The sequence below is a fragment of the Desmodus rotundus genome, chromosome 4, assembly GCF_022682495.2.
Source record: "Desmodus rotundus isolate HL8 chromosome 4, HLdesRot8A.1, whole genome shotgun sequence".
In the NCBI taxonomy this organism is placed as follows: Eukaryota; Metazoa; Chordata; class Mammalia; order Chiroptera; family Phyllostomidae; genus Desmodus; species Desmodus rotundus.
In genome coordinates, this window is record NC_071390.1 from 152,521,593 (window position 1) to 152,543,544 (window position 21,952).

The following is a 21,952-nucleotide window of genomic DNA, read 5'->3' on the forward strand; positions in this document are numbered from 1 at the left end:
GTTGGTGGAAGTTCAATGAGAATGTAGGTCAAGCACAAAATAATGTTGTCTAACTCTTGTCTCTATTTTGCAGGGTCTTTCCTAATTTTTAATGCATAAGGGTTTTGCAGTATGTTGAAAAAATTCTACTTATAATTTCATTCTGTATAAAATTAAATAGTGTCTAAGTAGACACTAAGTGGACATTTATTCCCTTTAGCTATTATTTATTTTTATTTAAAAGTAGTGCTACATGGCAGGATAACAATGGGCAATAAAAGAGAAGGGAAAAAATCAGATAAATTTTATTTTACTCTTGACCCCTGCCTAAAGTTGCTCTTGTTTTTCAGATATTGGAGTTTTTACAGCATATATGTTAGAATTCTACCACCTCACAAAAGTTCAAATGTGTGTCAGCAGAGAATGACTAAAACAGCTGTAATAATTTGGATTTTTTTTTGCTTCAGTATACTTTTAGTAACTTCCCCTGTTGCTGATCACATTTCACGCCAACTTTCAAATACAAATCCCCCTCTTGAAATATTGATAGATGGTTTAAAGCTTTTTTTTTGGAAGGGAATGAGTGCCAAATGGTGATACTGCCTGGCCAAAGGTCACTGTCCTTCGTTTAACTGGCATTTACTCTTTTTCAGAGAACCATCTGTGACCGAATTAATACAGGAACAGGAGCCAGACCAGCAGTGGCTGACGTTACACCCCAACTGGGAAAGCCTCAACGGGACCACCTTGCACGAACTGCTGGTGAAGGGGTAAGACAGCCTCCGCAAGGGACACCACCCAGAGTGGACTGAGGGGCGAGAGTCTATCTTCAGAGCCCTTCTTCTGTCTCTAGCCTGAGGTCCTCCTAATCTGTCACAGCCACAAAGAGCATAAATGGCTACTGGCCTGTGGATTTCAACATTGTTTGGCTTTATTTTTTTCTTTCTAGACATAAGTTTTTTTCTCTTGTCTAATGATGTTTTTCTTTAATGATGATTACAGAAACTGTCATGGTGAAGGAGAAAGAACGTGGGTTCTAGTTTTGGAGTTTTTTCACTTCCTATTTGAAATAAACTCTCATGTGTGCACTTCCTATTGAGACTACATGCAACTAGGTCGAAGAAGGAGTTAAAGTGATGAAAACTGATAACACTTGGAGGATCTGAGAAAAAAATTGGCATTAAATGGAATGAGAATCGAGTAGGCTTACAAGTACACCTGTGGAAAATGTTCTCTAAAAAATCCTCTGAAACAGGGCCCTTGTCTGTAGGAGGAAGGTAAATTGAAGGAATTAATGCTAATTTAGTATTTATTACATTATAGGGAGATAGCTATAGAATGTACAAATAATTTGCTCAAAATCCACCACTCACAGATGGTGAGGGATGGCCTCTCAACTGAAACCAGGTTTAGCTGACTTCAAAGGTTTTACTAAGTCCTAGCGAAGCCACCTTTTAAGAATGCTAAAGGGGAAAACTCAAGGTGGGCTATTTTTCTTTTAGAATGTCTTGACATTTCCTCCACAGACCAAACTGCAACCAAATTTCCGAATACCTGGCACCTGGAGTACTTCCTTCGGAGCAAGGACCTGAATCTTTCAACAAAGCGATTTGTTTCCCCAAACTGGGAGTGCCAGAAAAGCCCCCTCGGGTCAAGTCAATGAATCCAACATCTCATTCTAAATCGGGAGGTGGTAGAACTGGCTCTAGTCCTGGCTTACCAACTAGATATGTGACCTTATATAGCCAGGGTTTCCTGTAAAACAAATAGTTGAGATGGATAGTCTTTGGCGTCTTTTCCTAGTCCCACAAGATATGATTTTGGAACTAACAAATAACAACAAATTTCACGTATTTCTTCCATGCCAGGTTCAGTGGTGAGCTCTGAGGGGTTGTAGAAGTGGATTGGAGGGATAAAGACCCTGGTCTCAAGGAACATAGATTGTATGAGTGGGCAGAGAGACTATCAGCTAGGAAACAAAGTGAATTTCAGATTTGGAAGTGCTACAAGGAAATTAAGGATAACGGCGGGCGGGTGGGGGAAGAGTTACCACTTCAAGTTGTGAGAAGGCAGAAAGCAAATGCACTTTCTCTGTATTATATAATTTGTTGTATACAGATAATTACACAGATTCCCATGCAAATTTAGCAAGAACTGAAAATACAGTAAATCTTTAGGAAGAAAATGACATATGGTAAGGATGGAAATGTACAGGGTCCAGTACAAATAATGCCCCTTTTTTATTACAAAATCTTTTATTACAAAAATCGTAACCATGTAATTCTGTAACATAACAATATCACCCTCAAGCACACCATATGACATTTTAGGTGAAATGTTCAAATTAAAACTATAAATTATTACACCTATATTATTACCCTACCAACCACACTCAAGCAGGCATTGCTTCTGCCAGACCCTGCATATATGTGTGTATATATATGTATGTGTGTGTGTATATATGTGCATATTTTTTTTTCTGAGAAGTCTAAGATTTTTAGCACATCACAGTATATTTGACGGTCCCAAAATATTTTTTTGTCTTTTAAACTTACACTGTGAATAAATGCTTCATGGTTGGAAAAGATCTTTGTTATTAAAACTAAACTGAATTCTCTGGGTAGCCACATTGAGAGATGCTTAAACATGGCCCATGTTCTTGCTTTATGAAGCTAATTCCAATTTTTAGAAAGTTCTTCCCTTCCTGATTGCACACTTCCTATAAATTCTCCCTGTTAGTCCTGACCCTGCCGTCTACGGTACACGGGACAAGGTGAGTCCCCGCTTCTTCCCGGCAGCCGGTCGTGGGTCCATACTTGAACATCAAAGCTCTAGGAACATTCTTTTCCAGTTTAAGTATTTTTCTTTATCTATTCTCTAGCTTTTAAAAGTAATATTTTATTTCTTTAAAGCTATTTCTCAACGTTTTTTGGACATACATGCCTCTCCATGAGCATAAGAATCAAACATAGTCCCCCCTCACCATGGACCCTAAGAAGAGGCCCAGTTCCCTCCTTTTTCTTCTCCCTACTTTGAAAATCATGGTGTGAGTTCGTATTTTGGGTGGTGCCACCAGCCAAGATGATGTGGGGAACTTCGCCAACAATAGCTTCTCTTCTCACAAATGTGAAATTGTATTGTGATGATATTAAAGTAAACTAAGAAAAGAAGGCACACACCCTTTGTACAGCCCTCCCCCGAGGTGATTCTGACAACAGCCCTGCCTTGAGAACTGACCTCAGGGAAGAGTTGAACCGGTGTCTTGCTTTTCACTGGTAGTGTTTGCAGTGAACAACGAATATGTAAATTAGTATTATACCACCTCTTGTTTCCAAATCCAGGCAGTCCTGTCACAGCGGAAGCAAGATTTCGCTTCTGTGTGCTAAACAAGGTGAGAGCTTGAGTGGGTCCCCAGTGGGGACATGAGCTTCGTTTAACAGGGTTGGCTTGGGGAAAATGATCGCCTGCATGTGAGGGCAAAGAGCAGGCGTCTAGCTGGGTCTGGGGTGAGTCACACGTCTTTCCTGCTCCTTGCTAGACTGTGGGCGCCGCCCTGCTGCCCGAATGAGCAAGAGGATCCTCGGGGGTCGGACAAGTCGCCCTGGAAGGTGGCCCTGGCAGTGCTCCCTGCAGAGCGAGCCCAGTGGGCACATCTGTGGCTGTGTCCTCATTGCCAAGAAGTGGGTGCTGACAGTCGCCCACTGCTTCGAGGGGTGAGTGGCACCTTTTCTTTTATGCTTTGCTCGGATCTGATCATTTTGTCACGTGAGCATTCTCAGTGACATGTAATTCTCTGAAGCCAGTTCAGTGCAAAATCCACCATTGATCTATTGGGTTGACCCAAAAGTCTGTTACATTTTTTTCCCATAAAATAAAAGACACATTTTTCATTTTCACCAATAACTTTATTGATTTGGATATTTTTAGTGTGTCGGTTATCTCCTGCTATTGGTTTCTAATGCATAGAGGCCAGGGGTGCTGCTTAACATCTCCCAGTGCATAAGACCGCCCCACAGCAAAGAATTATCTGGCTAAAATGTCAGTGGTATCAAGAAACTTCATGAACCACTTTGACACGTTTGATCAGCCACAGCACCTTCTCCATACACTGCAAAAATCTTCTTTTGCATTTCATTTGCACATTTACCTGTTTTGAAATAATAAAGCATTAATCCAACAAAAATGTTGCATATTTTCTTCCATCTTCAACATTAAAATGGCTGCCAAAAATTCAGCAATATTGATGTTTTTTTAAATGCATACTGATATGACAGCTGTCACAATACGATGTAACAAAATTGTTTTGAAGGAGTTTAAAGACAACTAAGCGCTACTAGAGGTATTGTACTGAAAAAAGTAACAGACTTTTTGGCCAACCCAGTACTTCCTGGGCCTTTTTTCTGCTTAGACTTTTCCACCCTTGGTGTTATCAGCCTGTGTATGTGCTACTTGCTTATTGGTAGTAGATATATGTTGCTTATGATTTATGTCCTAAGAGGTAGGAATAGGAAGAAGTTTAGCAGATTGACTCCAGCCAGCATTAGTCTCTTTTCTAGCCTCTTTCAATACATCAAATACATCTGAAGTTAAACAAGGTTATTTACTCAAGGGGATACTACGATGAGGTTACAGTGCTAGAGGAATTTGGAAAGCAGAGTTAAAGGTGCAGTGTATATTCGTCAGGGTTCTCCAGAGGAATAGACCAATGGGGGAGAGCGAGACAAGGAGAGAGAGAGAGAGGGAGAGGGGGAGAGAGAGAGAGAGAGAGAGAGATTTATTTTAAAAAATTGGCTCACATGATTGTGAAGGCTTGGCAAGTTCCAAATCTAATGGGGTTTATCTAATGGGGTTTTCCAGAAGACAGGGGAAAATTGCAGTTCAAGTCCAAAGGCAGTTGGCTAGTCGAATTTCTTCTTGCTCAGGGGAGGTACAGATTTGTTTTAGTAAGTTCTCTGATTTGTAAGTCGAGGCACACCTACATTATGGGAGGGTAATCTGCTTTACTCAAAGTCCACTGATTTAAAAGTTAATCTTTTTTTAAAATTGTGTTTTTGTCCATTATCACTTACACCACTGATACCCCCTCTCCCCTGCAATCACCACACTGTTGTCCATGTCCCTGAGTCCTTTTTCCTTTTTGCTCGATCCCTCCACCACCTCATCCCCACCACAGCTGTCATCCTGCTGTCTCTCTGTGAGTCTGTCTGTATTCTGCTTGGTAGTCCAGTTTGTTTATTTAGATTCCGCTCATGAGTGAAATCATTGGATCTGTCTTTCTCTGACTGGCCTATCTCACTTAGCATAATGCTGTCTAAGCCCGTCCATGCTGTCGCAAAGGGTAACATTTTCTTCTTTTTTCCAGCTGAGTAGTACTCCATTGTGTAAGTGTCCCATAGTTGTTTTATCCACTCATCTACTGACGGACACTTGGGCTGCTTCCATATCTTGGCAATAAGACACCTTCGCAGAAAAATCCAGAGTAATGTGAGATCAAATATTTTGGCACAGTAGCCCAACCACGACAGCACATAAAATTAGCCACGGCAGTATGCTTAACGGGAGCAGAAAAGTAAGGCCAAGGGACACTGCCCCAAACTGACAAAGGTCACTGCAGAAGGTCCTCATCTGCTCCAATGATCTGTTACATAGGTTAGAAATAAACAAAACAAGACAAAACAACCCAAACACAACAACTAACAACAAAGAATAAACCCTAGACGTTTTCTATGCTCACAGAGTATTCTCAGGGTCGGCCACCTGGAAGGAGGGAGCTGGTGCAGCTTGTCTGCGCTTGGAGATGTCTGGGCATCAGCTGGAAGGCGCCAAGGTGAGGGCTGCCACCCCTGCAAGCCCGTCATCAGTGCTGCCTGCGGGCTGGGCCCCAGCTCCTTTGCGTATGAGGCTCACCGCAGGGTGACTGGCATCCCGCAGAGTGAGCGGGCCGGGACAGGAGCCAAGAGGACGCTGTGTCCTTTGTGTGGCCCGGCCTCCAAAGACCGCAACACCGCCCCTGCTCCGTGCTCGTGGTTGGTCAGAGCCCTTCAAGCCCCGCCCAGATCCAAAGGAAAGAAACGAGAAACTCTCTTCTCCAGGGGAGGAGTGTCAAAGGGTTTGAGGATATTTTTTTAAAGAATCACCCTTACCACCAATTTTATTTGCTCTATTTTTAATAATTTTATTTTATTTAAAAATCATATTAAATAATAGCAAAAAATTTAAAATAACTCACAGTTCTATCACCTAATGGATTCTTTGCATTTGACTGGTTAATTTCTAGGCAAAAAATATAATTTTATTTATTTATTTTTTTGCCTATTTGCCTATTTTATTTTTTCTCAACTTTGCCTCTTACTGTGTAACTGTGGGTTAATTCATTAACCTCTCTGGGCCAGTTTCCTCCTCTGTGAAATGAGGGAAATTACTGTTCCCACCTCACAGGGTTGGTGCAGGCAAAAGTGAGCCCGTGGAAAGCCTTGGGAACCATGCCTGGTATCAATATGTGGGACATTGATAAAGGTCAACTGTTTAAAAAAATTATTACTAAAGTCATGTGTTCTACCCTTTCCCTTGGCATATGGCATGAGTATTTTTGCATTTTGCTAGCACTACCTTTATCTTCTCTCACAGTCACCTTTACTTTCTCACCACCCGCATAGTAACCCCTATTGTAGTCTGGGGAATGTCGCCCCAGGGTGTCATTGTTCCCTTTTCCAATTTGAAATCACACTCTGCGCTTGCGTCTGTATGGTGGCTTTGTCTTGCAGTGGCAGATCACGGACATCCAGCGCAAATGCATCCTTTTCCAAAGCTAAGAGATATTCTATGATATAGATTAACCATAACTTTTTCTGTTAGTCCCCAGTTGATGGACATTCAGGTGAGTTCCACTTTGCTGCTGTTTTAACAGGACTGCAATGCATCTTCCTATACAAAGCTACTCACCCACGGATGCTCTTCTTACTACAGGACAGAGTCCTAGCGCAGATATTTCATTTCCATGGGCGTTGGAAAGATGAATGCACATTTCCTGCCTTGGCATGCTAACCTAATAAGGATCCAGGCACTTAAACAAATCATTAGACTGTAATGTGATAAGTGATTGTAAAATGGAGATGTGTATATGCAATTATTTGACTGCTCTTTTTGGAGAAGTAAAATATAAAACACGAAACCAATACCTCCTCTGGAGAACATTCCATGTGTAAGGCCCCGAATGATGTGACGAGTCTGTGTGGTATGTCAGGAAATGCACTACAGTGTTATTGCTTCAGAAGAGGCCAGATGTTCCCAGATGTCTTTTCCAGCTCTGATTTATAACTCCGTGATAAGCAGGAGGCTACACTAGCAAGAGTACATTCATCAAAAGCTGATTACCTCAATGAATCCAACAGCTCTTTAAGGGAAACACATTCTTCACATGCTAGTTAATCCAGGTTCATACCCCACTTTTGTCATTTCCACATGTGCTGTCCAAGTTTCCTCGTTCACGGACAGACCTGTGAAGTTAAGAATAAGCTTTGCAATAGAGAAGAAGTATGTGTTTATAATTAAGGAAAAGGATAAGATATCAAAGGCCTTGGTGATATTTTATGGAACACTAAACTCAACAGGACTGCCAACTGGGGCCTGGCTTACCCACAAGAAATTAGAAATTGCCCAACTTCCAAAAAGCCTGCATTTGAATGCGTGTTACTAACCCCAGTTCTCTTATACAGACTCTCCAGTGGCCCTGCAAGCTTCAGGAACTTCTAATTATAAGCCTTACTCTCTGCTGGAGCCAACAATTGCAGCAATTAATGGGATTTACTTCATATCCTGATCCCATACTTTGGCAAAGCCAGTGTGACCCATCTGCGGATCTTCTCAAGCCTGTCTCTTTTAATTATATTGCTGGGGAAAAACACAAATTTGTTTTGCTCTTCCATGGAGACGTATTTATAAATCCCAAGTGAAAATTAAAAACATGAGCTACCAAGCTCATCAGATCAAGTTCCATATGCCCTAATAACGATTCAGCTTCAACAGCTGTAAGGAAGAAAGACTTTGCCTTTCAGGGTTAAATTAACAAACAATTTTCCTGCCTTCTTCTGCCTCTGAGAGACGTCAGGATGAACGTCCTAGGCTGGCACACAACTAGTAGTTGTCAGAAGTATCTAATTTCTCTCCAGGAAACCTGCATAAAACATTGTCATCCTACTACAGGACCGTAACCCCTAACGCTGCCAGGTCACCCTTGTCTTGGTTTCTCTCACAAGAGTTGTGTTGCTTGTCTGCGCTTCTTCCCCATTATCTCCATCCATCGGTCTCCCCTTCTTGCTTCTTTCTGCAGCTCACCAAGTGCCCCAGTCAGTCCATCATGAGGACCTTCAACTTCCTTCTTCCTAGATCTTTCTGCCATACGTACCACACAGACCTGTCCTGACGTGAGAGTCTTCAATAGCCTCAAAAAAAAGAAATGAGACATTTGGTGTCTCTGACTTTTTAGACTGAACCCATGTTGTGTTCTCATATTACTTTTTCATCTTCTAGGCGCTTATGAACTATGCCAGTCATTCACAATTTGTTTTTTCATTTTACTGACTTGAGGGGTTCGATCCAATCCTATCAGTGATGATGTCCACGAAAACAGGAATTCTCCATTTTGTATCCATGCCTCCTTCCCTGGGGTGCTGTTTTTTAGGGTCACTGGAGAGCAAGCCAGTGTGGTTGTAAAAAGCCCTCGGGGACTCGGACCTGACTCCACTCTCACCACAGCCCTGCCTGCCTGTGGAGGAGCTCTCTGCCTTCCTTCCCTCTCCAGTGGAAAACATCTGGGTCTAGGATGTAGCCAGCCATTGGCCTAAAATATGGGCCAGAGTTTCTGGGGTTTGCTGAAACTGGGCGCTCTTCTCTTTTCAACCTTCATAGTTATTTCTTTCTGCTAGTCTTGCAAATACCTGCCCATGTACACTGCCCCTGCGCCCTAACGGCTGACCATTGCTGGGGAATGTCATACGCCCGACTGCTAACTGAGCTCACGCCAATTGTATGACCATGAATCTCCAATGGGCACCTGACAGTATGAGATACTTCTAATATATCCCCACTGGGAAGCCACTTTTCTACCCTTAGAGACGAGTCTTTGACATCTTCTCCTCTGTTCTCTCTTACTCTCCCCTGATTTCACCTCACAGTTCATGGAGAAGATAGACACCATCACGTGAACCTTTCACCTTGTCTCATCCCCAATTCCAACAAAGCACTTGTGTCTACGGCCACATCTCCTGCTTTCCCTTGAGTGTGTCCCTGATCTTATGGAAGCTCAATTACATCCCCTTTTATCTTTTCATTGACTTTACTCCTTAAACCCTATTTTGCATCATCAATTTCTCCTTTTCTTGCTGGATTATTCCCTTCAGCAAACATGCCTTAATGTCATAACTTAAACCCCCTTTGCGTGACTCCACAATCCTCCTCAACTGCTGCCCCTGTCAGCTGCGGTTCACAGTCAAAGTCCCGAAGTCCCTGCAGTCACTGTCTCCACGTTTACATGCCCCTGTTTTCTCCTCGACCTACTTGGAATGTGCCCTCATCAACATCACTACAAAAAATGGCATTTATTAAAGTTTTTAAATTTTTTTCTTTTTTTATTGATTCCAGAAGGAGGGGAAGAAAGGGAGAAAGTGAGGGAGAGAAACATCAGTGGGTTGCCTTTTGCAGACACCCTGACTGGGGACAGAACCCATAACCCAGGCATGTGCCATCACCAGGAATCGAACCCATGACCTTTCAGTTTGCAGGATGATGCCCAACCAACTGAGCTACACTGTCTAGGGCTCAAAGTCTTTAGTGACTTCCATCTTGCCATGCCCAATGGGAATTTTCAGTTTCTGACTCACTAGAATCTTCCCCAGTATTTGATCACTACATCTTTCTTGAAATACTTTTCATTTTTCTTTTAGAGTAACAAAACAATTTCTTGTTTTCCTCTTATTTCTCTGACCTATCCTTTTATTTTTATTTTCTCTTTCCCTCTCTTTTAGGGCACTAAAATTTTAGTGCCCAGAGCTTTCGTGTACTGTAGGTTTGCATCCCCCTCAAATTCATATGTTGAAACTCTACCCCCCAATAGGATGGTATTAGGAGGTGGGGGCCACTGGGAAGTAAATTAGATTATTAGAGTGGAACCCCTCCCCCACAATGGGATTAGTGTCCTGATAAGGAGAGGAAGAAAGTCTGCTCTCTCCCTTTTTACCTTATGGGGATACCACAGGGAGATAGCCATCTATAACCCAGCAAGAGGACCTTCACCAGACTGAGCAGGTGGCACCCTGATCTCAGACTTCTGGCCTCCAGAACTGTCAGAAATAAATACTTGAAGTTTAAGCTACCCAGGCTATGGTAATTTGTTACAGCAACCCGAGCTAAAACAAGGATTCACTTCTTGGCTTTCTATCTATCTTCACTCACATGGAGCTGAGTTTTCCCTCTAGAGAGTTTAAGATGCCAACAGCTCTTGACTTGTTATTTTAGGAGAGAGAATGCCGCAGTGTGGAAGGTGGTGTTTGGCATCAACAATCTAGACCACCCATCGACGTTCATGCAGACGCGCCTCGTGAAGACCATCATCCTGCACCCTCGCTACAGTCGAGCGGTGGTGGACTACGACATCAGCATAGTGGAGCTAAGTGAAGACATCAACGAGACCAGCTACGTCCGGCCCGTCTGCCTACCCAGCGCCGAGCAGTCGTTAGAACCTGACACGTACTGCTACATCACAGGCTGGGGGCACATGGGCAACAAAAGTAAGCCAGGGTCGTCAGCAGCTCTTGCCTTTCAGCTTGTCACCGAGAAACCCTGAGTTCCTTCCTAGCCTTTGGCAATAATCTCCCATGTCACTTCTAAAAGTATAGACACAAATGGTAAATGCTAAGCAGGTGCGTGTTACACTCTCCCCTCCATGCAAATGATAGATGTCAATAAGGCACGTAAACCTGCTCAGAGACGACCTCAAAAATGCTTGGCCACACCTCAGAACCTTTCTCCAGGGAGCCAGAACCAATGTTTTGGAGCTGCCACGCAGGGTGAGACCTGGCAGTCATCTCCGCGTGGACCGTCTCCGCCAATGATGTGCAGTCTCCGCAGGCAAACCCACGGGGCGCCTCTCTCTAGCGTTAGGCACTTCCACCCCCACAGCCGGGCTGCACTCACATTTCCAATCCTGTGTTACGATCGGTCTTATCGACTTCCTGTAACACAACCTGCAAGTCCTTCTACAAAGAAAATCGATTTGCTATTTGCCTACTTAAATTGATTAAAATAGTTTGGTTCCCCAGTGATTTAAACATATAAAACAAAGAAATTAAAAAGCTTGTACTACTTACTCCCAGCCCCAAATGGGACTCTGGTTTTGCTTGACCTCTTAAAGTTTAGAATAAGAATTTAATCCATGAGACATTTTCGTTAAAGGCTGCTCCATATCAAGGGTACGGCCATGGCTCTTCCTCCCAACAAGGTACCCTTACATACACTGCTTCACCATCACTATCCAAGGTGGAGAGCAGGGTGTATAGTTTCAGAGTGGCAAAACCACTAAAGATTCGAGTCCATTGCTATTCTTCGAGAACTTTCGAGCAACAAGGGGAATTCACATATTCCCCTCTGACGCTAAGGGATGATTTTGTCCCTTTCAACATCTCCCTGCCCTATCCTCTAGGATTAAAGGTGATTACCTCAAATAATGGCCATTGTAGCCTGCAGTGAGACACATTCTTTAAACCAAGGAGAGGGCAGACCCCGTCCTGGGACTGCACAGGCCTGTGTAAGGTTGCGTAGCAGGACTGAGTGTGGCTGCCTCCTCTCTGGGGCAGGGCTGTGGCCTCATTATTTTCCATTTCATTGTGGTGGCTGCTGTTTTTATCGCAGCATGTATAATAAAAGGGGAAAAGCGTGAGCCGAGTTACCTAACCAAGTGACTTCGCCACTCGTTGCCTCGCTTTGTCAATAAAATAAACGGGTTTGACTAGATGATTGCTGTCAACACTTCTAACTAGAAAATTCTGATTCCAAACCAGCCTTGTCTTTGAAGTGACATTTTAAGTAAAGAATATGGTTTTGGGGGTCTAAAAATATATGACTGGCCTCAATTTTGAGCCATTTACCCTCTCGTGTACTTTACGTCTCTTCTGCGCAACGCCAGTGCCTTTCAAGCTGCAGGAGGGAGAAGTGCGCGTCATCTCTCCGGAGCAGTGCCGGTCCTACTTTGACATGAAGACCATCACCGCGCGGATGATATGCGCCGGCTACGAGTCCGGCACGGTGGACTCCTGCATGGTAGGTGTGTCCTGCTGACTGGGGTGATTCAGCTCAGCAATCACCTCGATGCGTCCACAGAAACTCACTATTATTCATGCGCGGCCCTTTGGGAAGATTTTTTTGGAAAATCATAATGTTTATTCACCCTGTGACTCCCGGTACTACCTCCGTGCCCTTCACTCACTCGGGTGGCCTTCAACTCTGTCCCCCGCCGCTCGGGGAACAGCACCTGCGTCGGCAACGGGAGGGAAGGCAGCTGCGCTGGTCCATCTCACTGCACCGTTTTAGTGGCTAAGACAAACGAGTTTCTCACAGGGGCAAGTGGTAACCGGGGCTCCAGCCAGGCTGCCCAGGAAGCAGGGGGACACCGAAGGAAGTTCGTAGCCATCGGGGTGAAGGCATGAGAGCGCACACAACAGCCCAGCTTCCAGGGCTGTGACAGAACCACCTCTGTCTCAGGAACTGATCACACGTGCTGCACTCAATTGTCAACATGTCTTCAAATGCCACTGAATGTGACCTTCAGACACTCAGGATTCCTGGTCACAACAGTGCGTAGAGCATGCTGACTAAGCAATTCAGGGAAGCATTTTTATTTTTACTTAATAAGTATTATTCATTGAATATTGCACTAGCCAGCTCCCAGGGAAGGATGGGAAAGGGCAAGTGCTCACAGAAGTGTACAGCAGAGAGGGACCAGCAGTTGCACGTCGGGGCTGGGAAGCAAGTAGATCCAGTTGCCCCCTCCCCACAACTCCCCCCCCCCCCCACACACACCTTTTTGAACGGAAGAAGAGATTCGACAATGCCGTTACCATAAGATAACAATAAAACGACACTTCTGATGGTCCTGTTTCAGAGTGGGCAAATCAGGGGGCTGGAAATGGCCTGGTGGTGATCCCTTAGACAGTCAGTTGTCCGGGGAAAGAGGGGGGCAGACTGCCGGGTCCCTAGGTGATTCACTGAGGTCCCCTTCCCTTTGGCCCCTTGGCCACAGGCCAGCCCACTGAGGTGGGCAGTGGTGGAGGGATCCCTGCCTTCCAAGCAAGAGTCCTGGGTGTGACAAGCCAAAAAAAGAAAGTGTATTTGGAGGCAGAATGGTGTGGGGCTTGGGACATAGCATTTGCAGCCTGAAAGCCCTGGGTTGCATCCCACGTCTGCCAGTACGAACAATGTGACTGGGAGAAGTTGTCTAAAAACTCTTTAGAGAGTTTTTTCATGAGTAACATGGGACTGAGTCTAATTTGCAGGATGTCTTGAGGATGGAATTAATGTATGTGAAAGCTCCCGTTTCACGTATGTGTGGGTGATGTCTGGCATATCCACTCAATGAAGAGTAACTGTATGAATATTAACATATATCATTTGGTGCTTATTGTAGTGTGGGATCTCTTCCAAATGCTTTATAGTAACTCATTTAATCCTTACAATTACCTGCTGTAGCAGTATCATTGCTTTTCCTAGCTTACAGATCAAGCAAAGAAGGGACCAGAGCGGTAAGTTATTTACCTAATATCACCCAGCACGAAAGGTGGTAGAGTAAGGTATAAACCCAGGCAGTCTGGCTTCCGGGCCCATGCGCTGGGCCCCTACGCTCTCCTAGTAGCAATGACTAGTGTGAATCCATTTCTGCAGCATGATTTGGAGGTCTGCCAAATAGGAGTGTCTCTTCCCCACCTGGTCATTGCCAGAGGAGGGGCAGAAGGGTAATTTGTGGAAGAACAAACACAGACACAGGCACGCGCGTATTCCTACCATGGTGTCTAATAGGAACCAAGTCACGCCAGCTTCTTTAACAGTAGGAATTCAGCCCCGGGGGTATCTGAAATGCATACCAGAGGTTCTCCAATACAGCTCCAGGTAGAAAATAAAACAAAACAAACAAAAGCTACTTTTTATTAGGTCTGGAGCAAGATCGTCCACCAGAACCTCTCATTATCTTTCTGATTTGTCGATGGGACACATGGAAGCTGTGGGTCCCTCTTGTAAAGGTCTAGAAATCATGGGGATCAGTACTGAAACCAAACATTAACTTTGGCCTAAAGCCCAATTTTACTAAGAGGGAAAGAGGACAAATTGTGTCTCATCTGTATTCTCCATTTCGTACGCAACAGCGGCTTCTTCCCCTCCTGTTTTCTCCCTTACAAACGTCCACCGCCTCGCCAAGCCCACCTCCACACCCACGCCGGGAGACACTTTCTGTTCCTCTCCAGCTGGAAGCAATCATTCGTTCCTTTGAAGATGCCTTTATTTATAGTCCTTAGATTTCGCTTTCATGTCAAGGTATTTCGTTGCCAAAGTAGCCTTTTGCCCCTCAGTGACCAAAAATAGTGCCTTCATCTGCATGGGCCTCACCACGGAACCTTGCAAAGAGTAGATGCTAAATAATTTCCCGGCTAAACTTCTGACCTGGTGGTGCAGAGTGGACTTGCAGACATGTTCCACGGTAATCACTGTCTGGTTAATAAATAGCTCAACCTAAATAAGTCAGTATCTCAGTATTCCTTTTATATAAGGGGAGATTTAAAAAAATTGTGGAATATGTCTAATAAAAATGTTTCCAGTAAATTTTCCTTAAATTTTTTCAATTAGGCTTTTCAGCAGAATAATTTATTCAGCCCCTTGCAGGGTCTATGCTCATTAACCAGGCTATGGCACTGGTAATTCCCGAATGCAAGGGTCACCGCCTCCACAGAAGCACCCAGCACAATCAAAAATTCAGTTTTGCTTCAGCATCACAGTCGTATTCACTCACGTTTCTAAGAAGCAAGATAGCCTAGTAGTTACAGGGTGGCAGTCCCGGCGCTAGACTGCCTGAGTCTAAAGCCCAGCCCTGCCAGTAAGCAAGTTCTAAAGCTGTGTGCTTCGCTTTTATTATCTCTAAAGTGAATCTAATAATAATTATATACATTAGTATTATCAACTCATAAGGATTTGGGGAGGATTAAAGGAGCTAATACAGGGAAAGTGTTCAGAAAAGTATCAGTAAGCGTGATTGCGACTGTTCTTCAACATTTCCAGGTGGGAATGACCGTAGATATACCTCCAGGTTGGCCGCTCTTGTGGGGCAAGGAGAATTTGTAAATCTCCACCATAGTTACTCCCGTATTTCCTAAGGCATCAATCCTTCTCTTCTGAGGCACCGCAGAATATGCCCTCTAGCCTGCTCTGGTCTTTTCACAGGTAGCAAACAGAAACTTTATAAAGTCATAATGTCTTAAGGTTAATTATATGTGGTCAAAGAACTGAATAAGACTCAAATAAAACTTAAATATCAAGAGTGAAAATCTTTATGCATGTGAATGAAATAAAATATAGGTTATAAATAAATAAAATACGTAAGTAAATAATTCTTATGTAGTATTTCCCAACAAGCATGCTCATTGAGAAGGTCCTAAAAACTATTAAGAAATGTAATGCACAGTCCCTGAGTATGTTTTATTTAATGCATTCATTCGCATAGCAAGAATCTTGAAAAGAGTAAGTTCTTTTAGAATGCTTTTCTAGTATTTCTTGTGGAAAAAAAAATCTTTGAATGTTCCATTTTGGGTACTTTGTCTATTTATAAAATGGATCAAAATTAAAGAATGAGATTATGAGAGCCTTGATTCTGGTACAATACTTAAAAAAAATTTATGACGTATTTTAATGAGCATGGGAACTGACTAAAAATGTCTCCTGATTTCACGGAAAGAAGGAATAGAACCCTTTCCCAAGCCATGCCTCTCCTTTTAAAGAGTGTTTCGACTGTCCATTTGGAAGTCCCATCGAAGTAGTGGAAAGCATGTTCCCCCACGGGATGACAGTAAAAGCTTTGTTGAAATTTTCCGAAGTTGGTTAAGCTGGGTTTGGCTTTACTGTACCCTCAGGACAACACAGGCGTCATTAGGGCTGTGAAATGCCAGTGACTAACGCCCACTGCTATTCATTACAGGGTGACAGCGGCGGACCTCTTGTTTGCGAACAGCCCGGAGGACAGTGGACATTATTTGGTTTAACTTCATGGGGCTCCGTCTGCTTTTCCAAAGTCCTGGGGCCGGGAGTTTACAGCAACGTGTCCTACTTCCTCGAATGGATTGAGAGACAAATATACACTCACACCTTTCTCCTAAACTAACTCCAAAGATTATCGGAGACTTTGCCAGCGACACTCCGAGGAAATGGCCTTGGCTGTGGGGAGCGTCCTGCAGACAGCTGTGCAGAACGGCCCTCCCCACGGCCAGGGGCGCTTGCAGCCTACTGCGCATTTCCATGTTTGTTTCGGTCCAGCGTTATTCAGCTTTATGTTCCCTTGTTTCAAGCTCAATGAAAGTCTTTTTTAAAAAGGAAGAAAGCCGATTTTGTTGTTTGGTCAGCCTGACCTTGACGGTAGCACAAAGTGGTCCCCTCTGGAGAGGAAGGCCACTGCAGGCGCTGGGGGAACAAGTTACAGCGCTCCCTCTTACCCGTCACAGGAAGGACACTGAGATCCAGGCTGACCGACCTTCGCCAGCTCGTTTCTCAAGCACAGCAGCATGGCCTCAACTTTCAATATTAACATTGGTGACTTGCTTTGGATGTATTAAAGCCAAGATAGTGTACATGCTTAAGTTATTTACTGTTACTCTTCTAAAGTTCGCAACATTGTGAGCGCCATGAAAGACAGGCAGCACCCCTGGAGGTTGCTGCGATAGCCGGAGCGGTTGACCGCAAAGCCCTGTAGACATCGGTGTGGCACTGTCCTTGCACTGTTGCCCGTTCTGAACGTAAACCACGGTTGGGGTTTGGTGGAGGAGTCTCCATAGAACCTTTTTTGGGTAGCTGGGGTTTGTTCAGTGTATGTCAGCTGGCAAGCTGAGATTTCAACAGCAAGGAAAATATCCATGGGACATATTTTATTTTGTTCTGCCTGTGTGACAATGTATTTGAGATTACAGTTTGCCAAAGAACTGGCTTTACACTGGAGAGACGCAGTTAAAAGGATCAAATTGCACCCTACTCTCAATCAAGTACTTTCCAGTTTGTCCATACCAGTACAGAAATATATCCAAAGTACAGAAAAGTTTTGCATAACATTTTGTCCTTTTCCTTGAGACGTGTTTAATATCAGGTGTTACCATTTCTTCTTACTGATAATTAAAACAAAATTTTGAAGACGCTTTTAAGCACTAGGCCACTTTACCCAGATCAATTTCTGAAGTAATCAGTGGTTAAAGTATTTTCCACATGAAAAAGCTTCAAAACACAAATCATCACCTGCACCTAATTTAATTAGTTAGTCAGGCACCCATTTCTGCAACATCCAAAGGCCTTTTGAAGAAGTAGGATTCCCTACTCACTTCCACCAGCAACCTGGACGGCCTCAGCCTTCCACATAGACTACCTGCGGTTTTATACGCGTATTTTTGTACTCTTTTCTATCTGCACACATATCTGAAATTGAAAAAGTTGCCTTGACACTTTCCATGTTATTTATCTTCTGTTCTGCAGTTTGTGTTAACCTGATGAGAATGTGAAATCCAGTCATTGAATTGTGGTCACAACTGTATGGAAGTTTAAGAACCTGCGTCAGTTTGTTATACTTGTAGGTACACACTTAATGTAACAACTTTTAGCCTTGCTCAACTTCTGTTCAGTGAAATGTATATATTGTACTTATTTTAAATAACCATTAATACAAATAAGATGGTATAATCTTTTTTTATGTATATGGAGCATGAATAACAAGTCCCAGAAAACTGTGTTTCCCAGGATGATAGCAGGCACCCAGCTTCCCATCCATCAAATTTACCTGTCTTATAGCTGACTTTCACGGAAACATGCTCTTACTTTCGACAACAGGTAAATCTTCAATTAGTCTGAAGTTGGAGGTTGCTAATACTCTCGAATTGCCCATTGAGTGTCCAACGAAACTTAAAGCCTGGTAAGAGTGTAAGGAGCTTTACTTTCTAGAATACATTTTAGGAAACTGATCCAATTCTTTTATTTTTTATTTATTTTATTATTTAAAAAATATTTTATTTATTTATTTTTAGAGAGAGGGGGAAGGAGGGAGAAAGAGAAGGGGAGAAACATCAATGTGTGGTTGCCTCTCACGTGGTCCCCACTGGGAACCTGGCCCAGAACTCAGGCATGTGCCCTGACTGGGAATCGAACCAGTGACCCTTTGGTTCGCAGCCCTCACTCAATCCACTAAGCTACACCAGCCAGGGCTATTTTATTATTTTTTTAAACAGCCTCACCCAAAGGCATTTTTTCATTGCATTTTAGAAAGAGAGGAAGGAGGTGAGAGAGAAACATTGATGTGAGAGAGAAACATTGATTGGTTGTCTTCTCATACGCATCCCAACCAGGGATTGAACCTGAAAGCTGGATATGTTCCCTGAGTGGGAATCAAACCTGTAACCTTTTGGTCTACAGGGCAATGCTCCAACCAACTGAGCTGCACAGACCAGGGCATCCAGTTCTTTCATTAAGTCTTTGGGGGTAAAATACATCCCAAAATGTATATTAATCAATTTTTCTTGGCTACCAGTAGCAATGACATCATACTCTAAGTCTCTTAAAATTCAGTGAAATCTCCTGAATACCAAAATGTAACAGTTCACATCAGCTTGGGTAACTTGTGTAGGAGTTATTTATTTGTAAATGAGAAAATTGAAAGGCTTAATACAGATCCAAGTTCCTTTTCACCTGAAGGCCAGATGTGTTTAAGAACCCAGAATTTGCCTGACTGGTGTGGCTCAGTGGGTTGGGCGTTGTCCCAAAAACCTAAGGTCACTGGTTCGATTCCTGGTCAGGAAACTTGCCTGGGTTTGGGGCCAGGTCCTTGGTTGGGGGCATGCAAGAGGCAACCAATCAATGTTTCTCTCCCCCTTCCTCCTCCCTTCCTCTCTCTCTCTAATAAAAATAAATAAAATTTAAAAAAGAATCCAGAATATTTCAAAATTAAAAAAAATACATTTTAACATCCAGTTAATACAATTTTTGTAGCAAATATATGAACATTATTTTAAGTGTACAAATAGCCTCACCTCTGTTCAGGGCATTGAGTTTGTGCCTAATTTATAAAAAAATTTCAGTTTGCTGTGTACTCGGGATTCTGGAATCACGGATAAGAGATCGCGGCCCCCTAACCTGAGCGCTTGAGTTCCCTCTGCTCCTAGGAATGGACACCTGACAGTTTGCCTTAGTCTGCGTGGCTCGTTCCTTTTATCCTTAGATCCTAACCTTTTATTTATTAGTAAAACTATCTCGAAATTTTTATTTATCAGAAGATGATGGTGTCAGGGATGAATGCCAGAATGCCAGCTACTTTGAGGATAACAGAGGAAATAACATCACTAATTGTTCCATGTAAGAAAAAGCCAAAGCACTATTCTGGTAGAAGGTATACTTGGGAATTTTCCCCCGAAGTCCTGGAAGCTCTTACAGCTGGGTTCTGTGAACGTCCAGAGCAGTGATGACAGTCTTCAGTGCACATTATTTACGAAACAGTTTATTTAAAAAAAAATGGTACGGAAGCAGAATGCAACTTCCATTAGCTCTGTGACATTTTACAAGTTCTGGAAGGTCTATGTAAAAGACGATTTGCAATAATATCAGAAGGCTCCAAAAATATCAGACCAGGACAGTAGGCAGCAGGTAGAAGATAAAGCCCTGAGAATAATATTTAGAGTTTAATAATCATTAAGACAACAGGAATGGAGCAAAGGCATGGAGATTTCATGAAGGACATTCTGGGTGATTGTCAGCTGACATTTTTCAAATGAACAGATACAGAATTTTAAAAGAACTCAACAAGAATACACAACCTTATAATAACACCTGGCCTTACTTGGGATAAATTATTTCTTTGTTCCAACCAAAACCAGCATATAGGACCGGTAACAGCAGTTAACCTGCTGTAGATATGCCTGTTCTAAAACGTGATAAAACAAGTTTTTCTAAGAACCTCATGGACTCCTTCTGAGAACCACCTTGGTATTACTCTCAATTCATATCTCATGTTTAGACGCTACAACACCTGAAAAGCTGCATGGTTGGTAAGGACGGGAAACCCTCGAGTGGTCTCTTGAAGATTGTTTTGAAACTGATGGTCTCATTCTGATCAGGCTGTTGTCACTTTGAGAATAGAAATTGCCAAATAGGCGACAGGCTCAGCTGCACTGCCTGACTCACCCACCGCTTTGGTTTCCCAATTAACATGTGAACACAGGTGCACCTCATGAAAGGGCTTCCATTGCCGGAAGCCGGCTTCCATCACCTGCCGGAACCCTGGCGTCCTCCCACCCCTTCCCAGCTCGGAAAGCTGAAACAAGCAGAGGTCTGCTTGACATCTTCAGCCAGAAGACCGAAACCATTTTCTCTTAAAATATAAAAAGCTATTAATAATACTAACTATTTTTAAATAGTATCATTGTTATCCTATTTTAGGTACATTGTTGTTCAAAAGGCTCTTGGAATTTTTTCCCTCTGGAAATCAACCATTTATAACATTTTTTTTTCATGTAGAATTCTCAGAATTCTAACTAATCAATCTAAAACTACTTTGTTTTTTTCTCAATTAAAAAAATCAGATTGGAGTCTGCTCATTTAAAGCATTTCTCTGGAATCTGAGATCTCACAGTAAAATAAATATATCTCAAATGAATCTCCTTGAAAACATTTATATGTCTAAGACCATTAAAATGCTTTTACAAAATCCTCAGTGTTTCATAAAAGCATTTGATTCTGAATTAAATATTTTACTTCCCTAAACTCGGTCCAGGTAGGATGTAAAACATACAATGAAGGATATCACATTGGCTTTTTCAAGGAAGTAGTGTTCATGACCCTTAAGGAAAGACCCAAGTCACTCTTGCTTGCCAGAGGTGCCTCTTCAAAGTCTCTCCGGCAGGTGAAGGAATACTTGCAGCTCCAAAGAGGGCATCCTGCCTTTTTAACCCTGCGAGGGCCCGGCCATCCCCGCGGTCTTAGTTTCAGAGCAGCCCGAGTCTACCGCGGTTTCACACACACAGGAGCTTTCTTGCTCAGCGGCACCAGACGTTGCTGACGTCATTCCAAAGACAGTGGGACCACACACAGATCTTCGCCCTGGCCTGGCAGCTGAGTGGCCAGCACACGCAGATGTCCCTTGACCCACCTTTCCAGCTCCTCTCCACTTCTTGAGGGCTTCAGCCCTCTCCTCTGGAGTCAGTCTGTCTAAGTGTTTAGCCCTCAGAAGCGGAGATGGAAACAAGGACCCCTGAAGAACTCGGTACGTAAACCTGGGTTACAAAAAGCATCACGGAATTACATTCACCTCAAACGCATGATGGGACACAAAAAATGCCAATTAGAAATCGTAACAGCGTCTGGTGGCCATTTGCCTCCTTGAGGAAAAGAGGGAGGATAAACTAAATACAGAATGGAGATGACAACAATATTAAATAAATATTTTTAAAGCACTTAAGAAATTATGAGTATCTTATGAGTGCTTATTAAATAAATAAAGCCAAAATCTGTAATAGTAGAGACACCAATAGTGCTACATTACAGGCATAACGTTAGGTTAAATAAGAAAGAATATGTAAAGCAGGCAGAGTGCTGGCACACAGCAAGTTTTCAAAAAGTGTTAGCTATCATGTCCTATGGCCGCTGTAACAGATCACCACAGACTTGTCCCGAAGCTGGCAGTGTTTCTGGTGTCACAGCATTC

The 21,952-nt window shown here is 43.1% G+C and overlaps 2 protein-coding genes across 4 annotated transcripts in view; one reads left to right on the forward strand and one right to left on the reverse strand.

The window, feature by feature from the left end:
• CORIN (corin, serine peptidase) overlaps positions 1-17,899 on the forward strand; it is a 179,614-nt gene extending 161,715 nt beyond the window's left edge. For all 3 annotated transcript variants that reach the window (XM_024573820.4, XM_053922516.2, XM_053922515.2), the window contains 6 exons: positions 633-749; positions 3,321-3,370; positions 3,518-3,692; positions 10,492-10,763; positions 12,158-12,291; positions 16,208-17,899. In XM_024573820.4, the coding sequence (XP_024429588.2) occupies positions 633-749; positions 3,321-3,370; positions 3,518-3,692; positions 10,492-10,763; positions 12,158-12,291; positions 16,208-16,390 (931 nt within the window). In that variant the 3' untranslated portion in view covers positions 16,391-17,899. The remainder of the gene's footprint in view (positions 1-632; positions 750-3,320; positions 3,371-3,517; positions 3,693-10,491; positions 10,764-12,157; positions 12,292-16,207) is intronic.
• Positions 17,900-18,674: 775 nt separating this feature from the next.
• Positions 18,675-21,952, reverse strand: part of ATP10D (ATPase phospholipid transporting 10D (putative)) — a 76,639-nt gene continuing 73,361 nt past the window's right edge. The window contains exon 23 of the mRNA XM_024573860.4: positions 18,675-21,521. Within this exon, the coding sequence (XP_024429628.2) occupies positions 21,194-21,521 (328 nt within the window). The 3' untranslated portion in view covers positions 18,675-21,193. The remainder of the gene's footprint in view (positions 21,522-21,952) is intronic.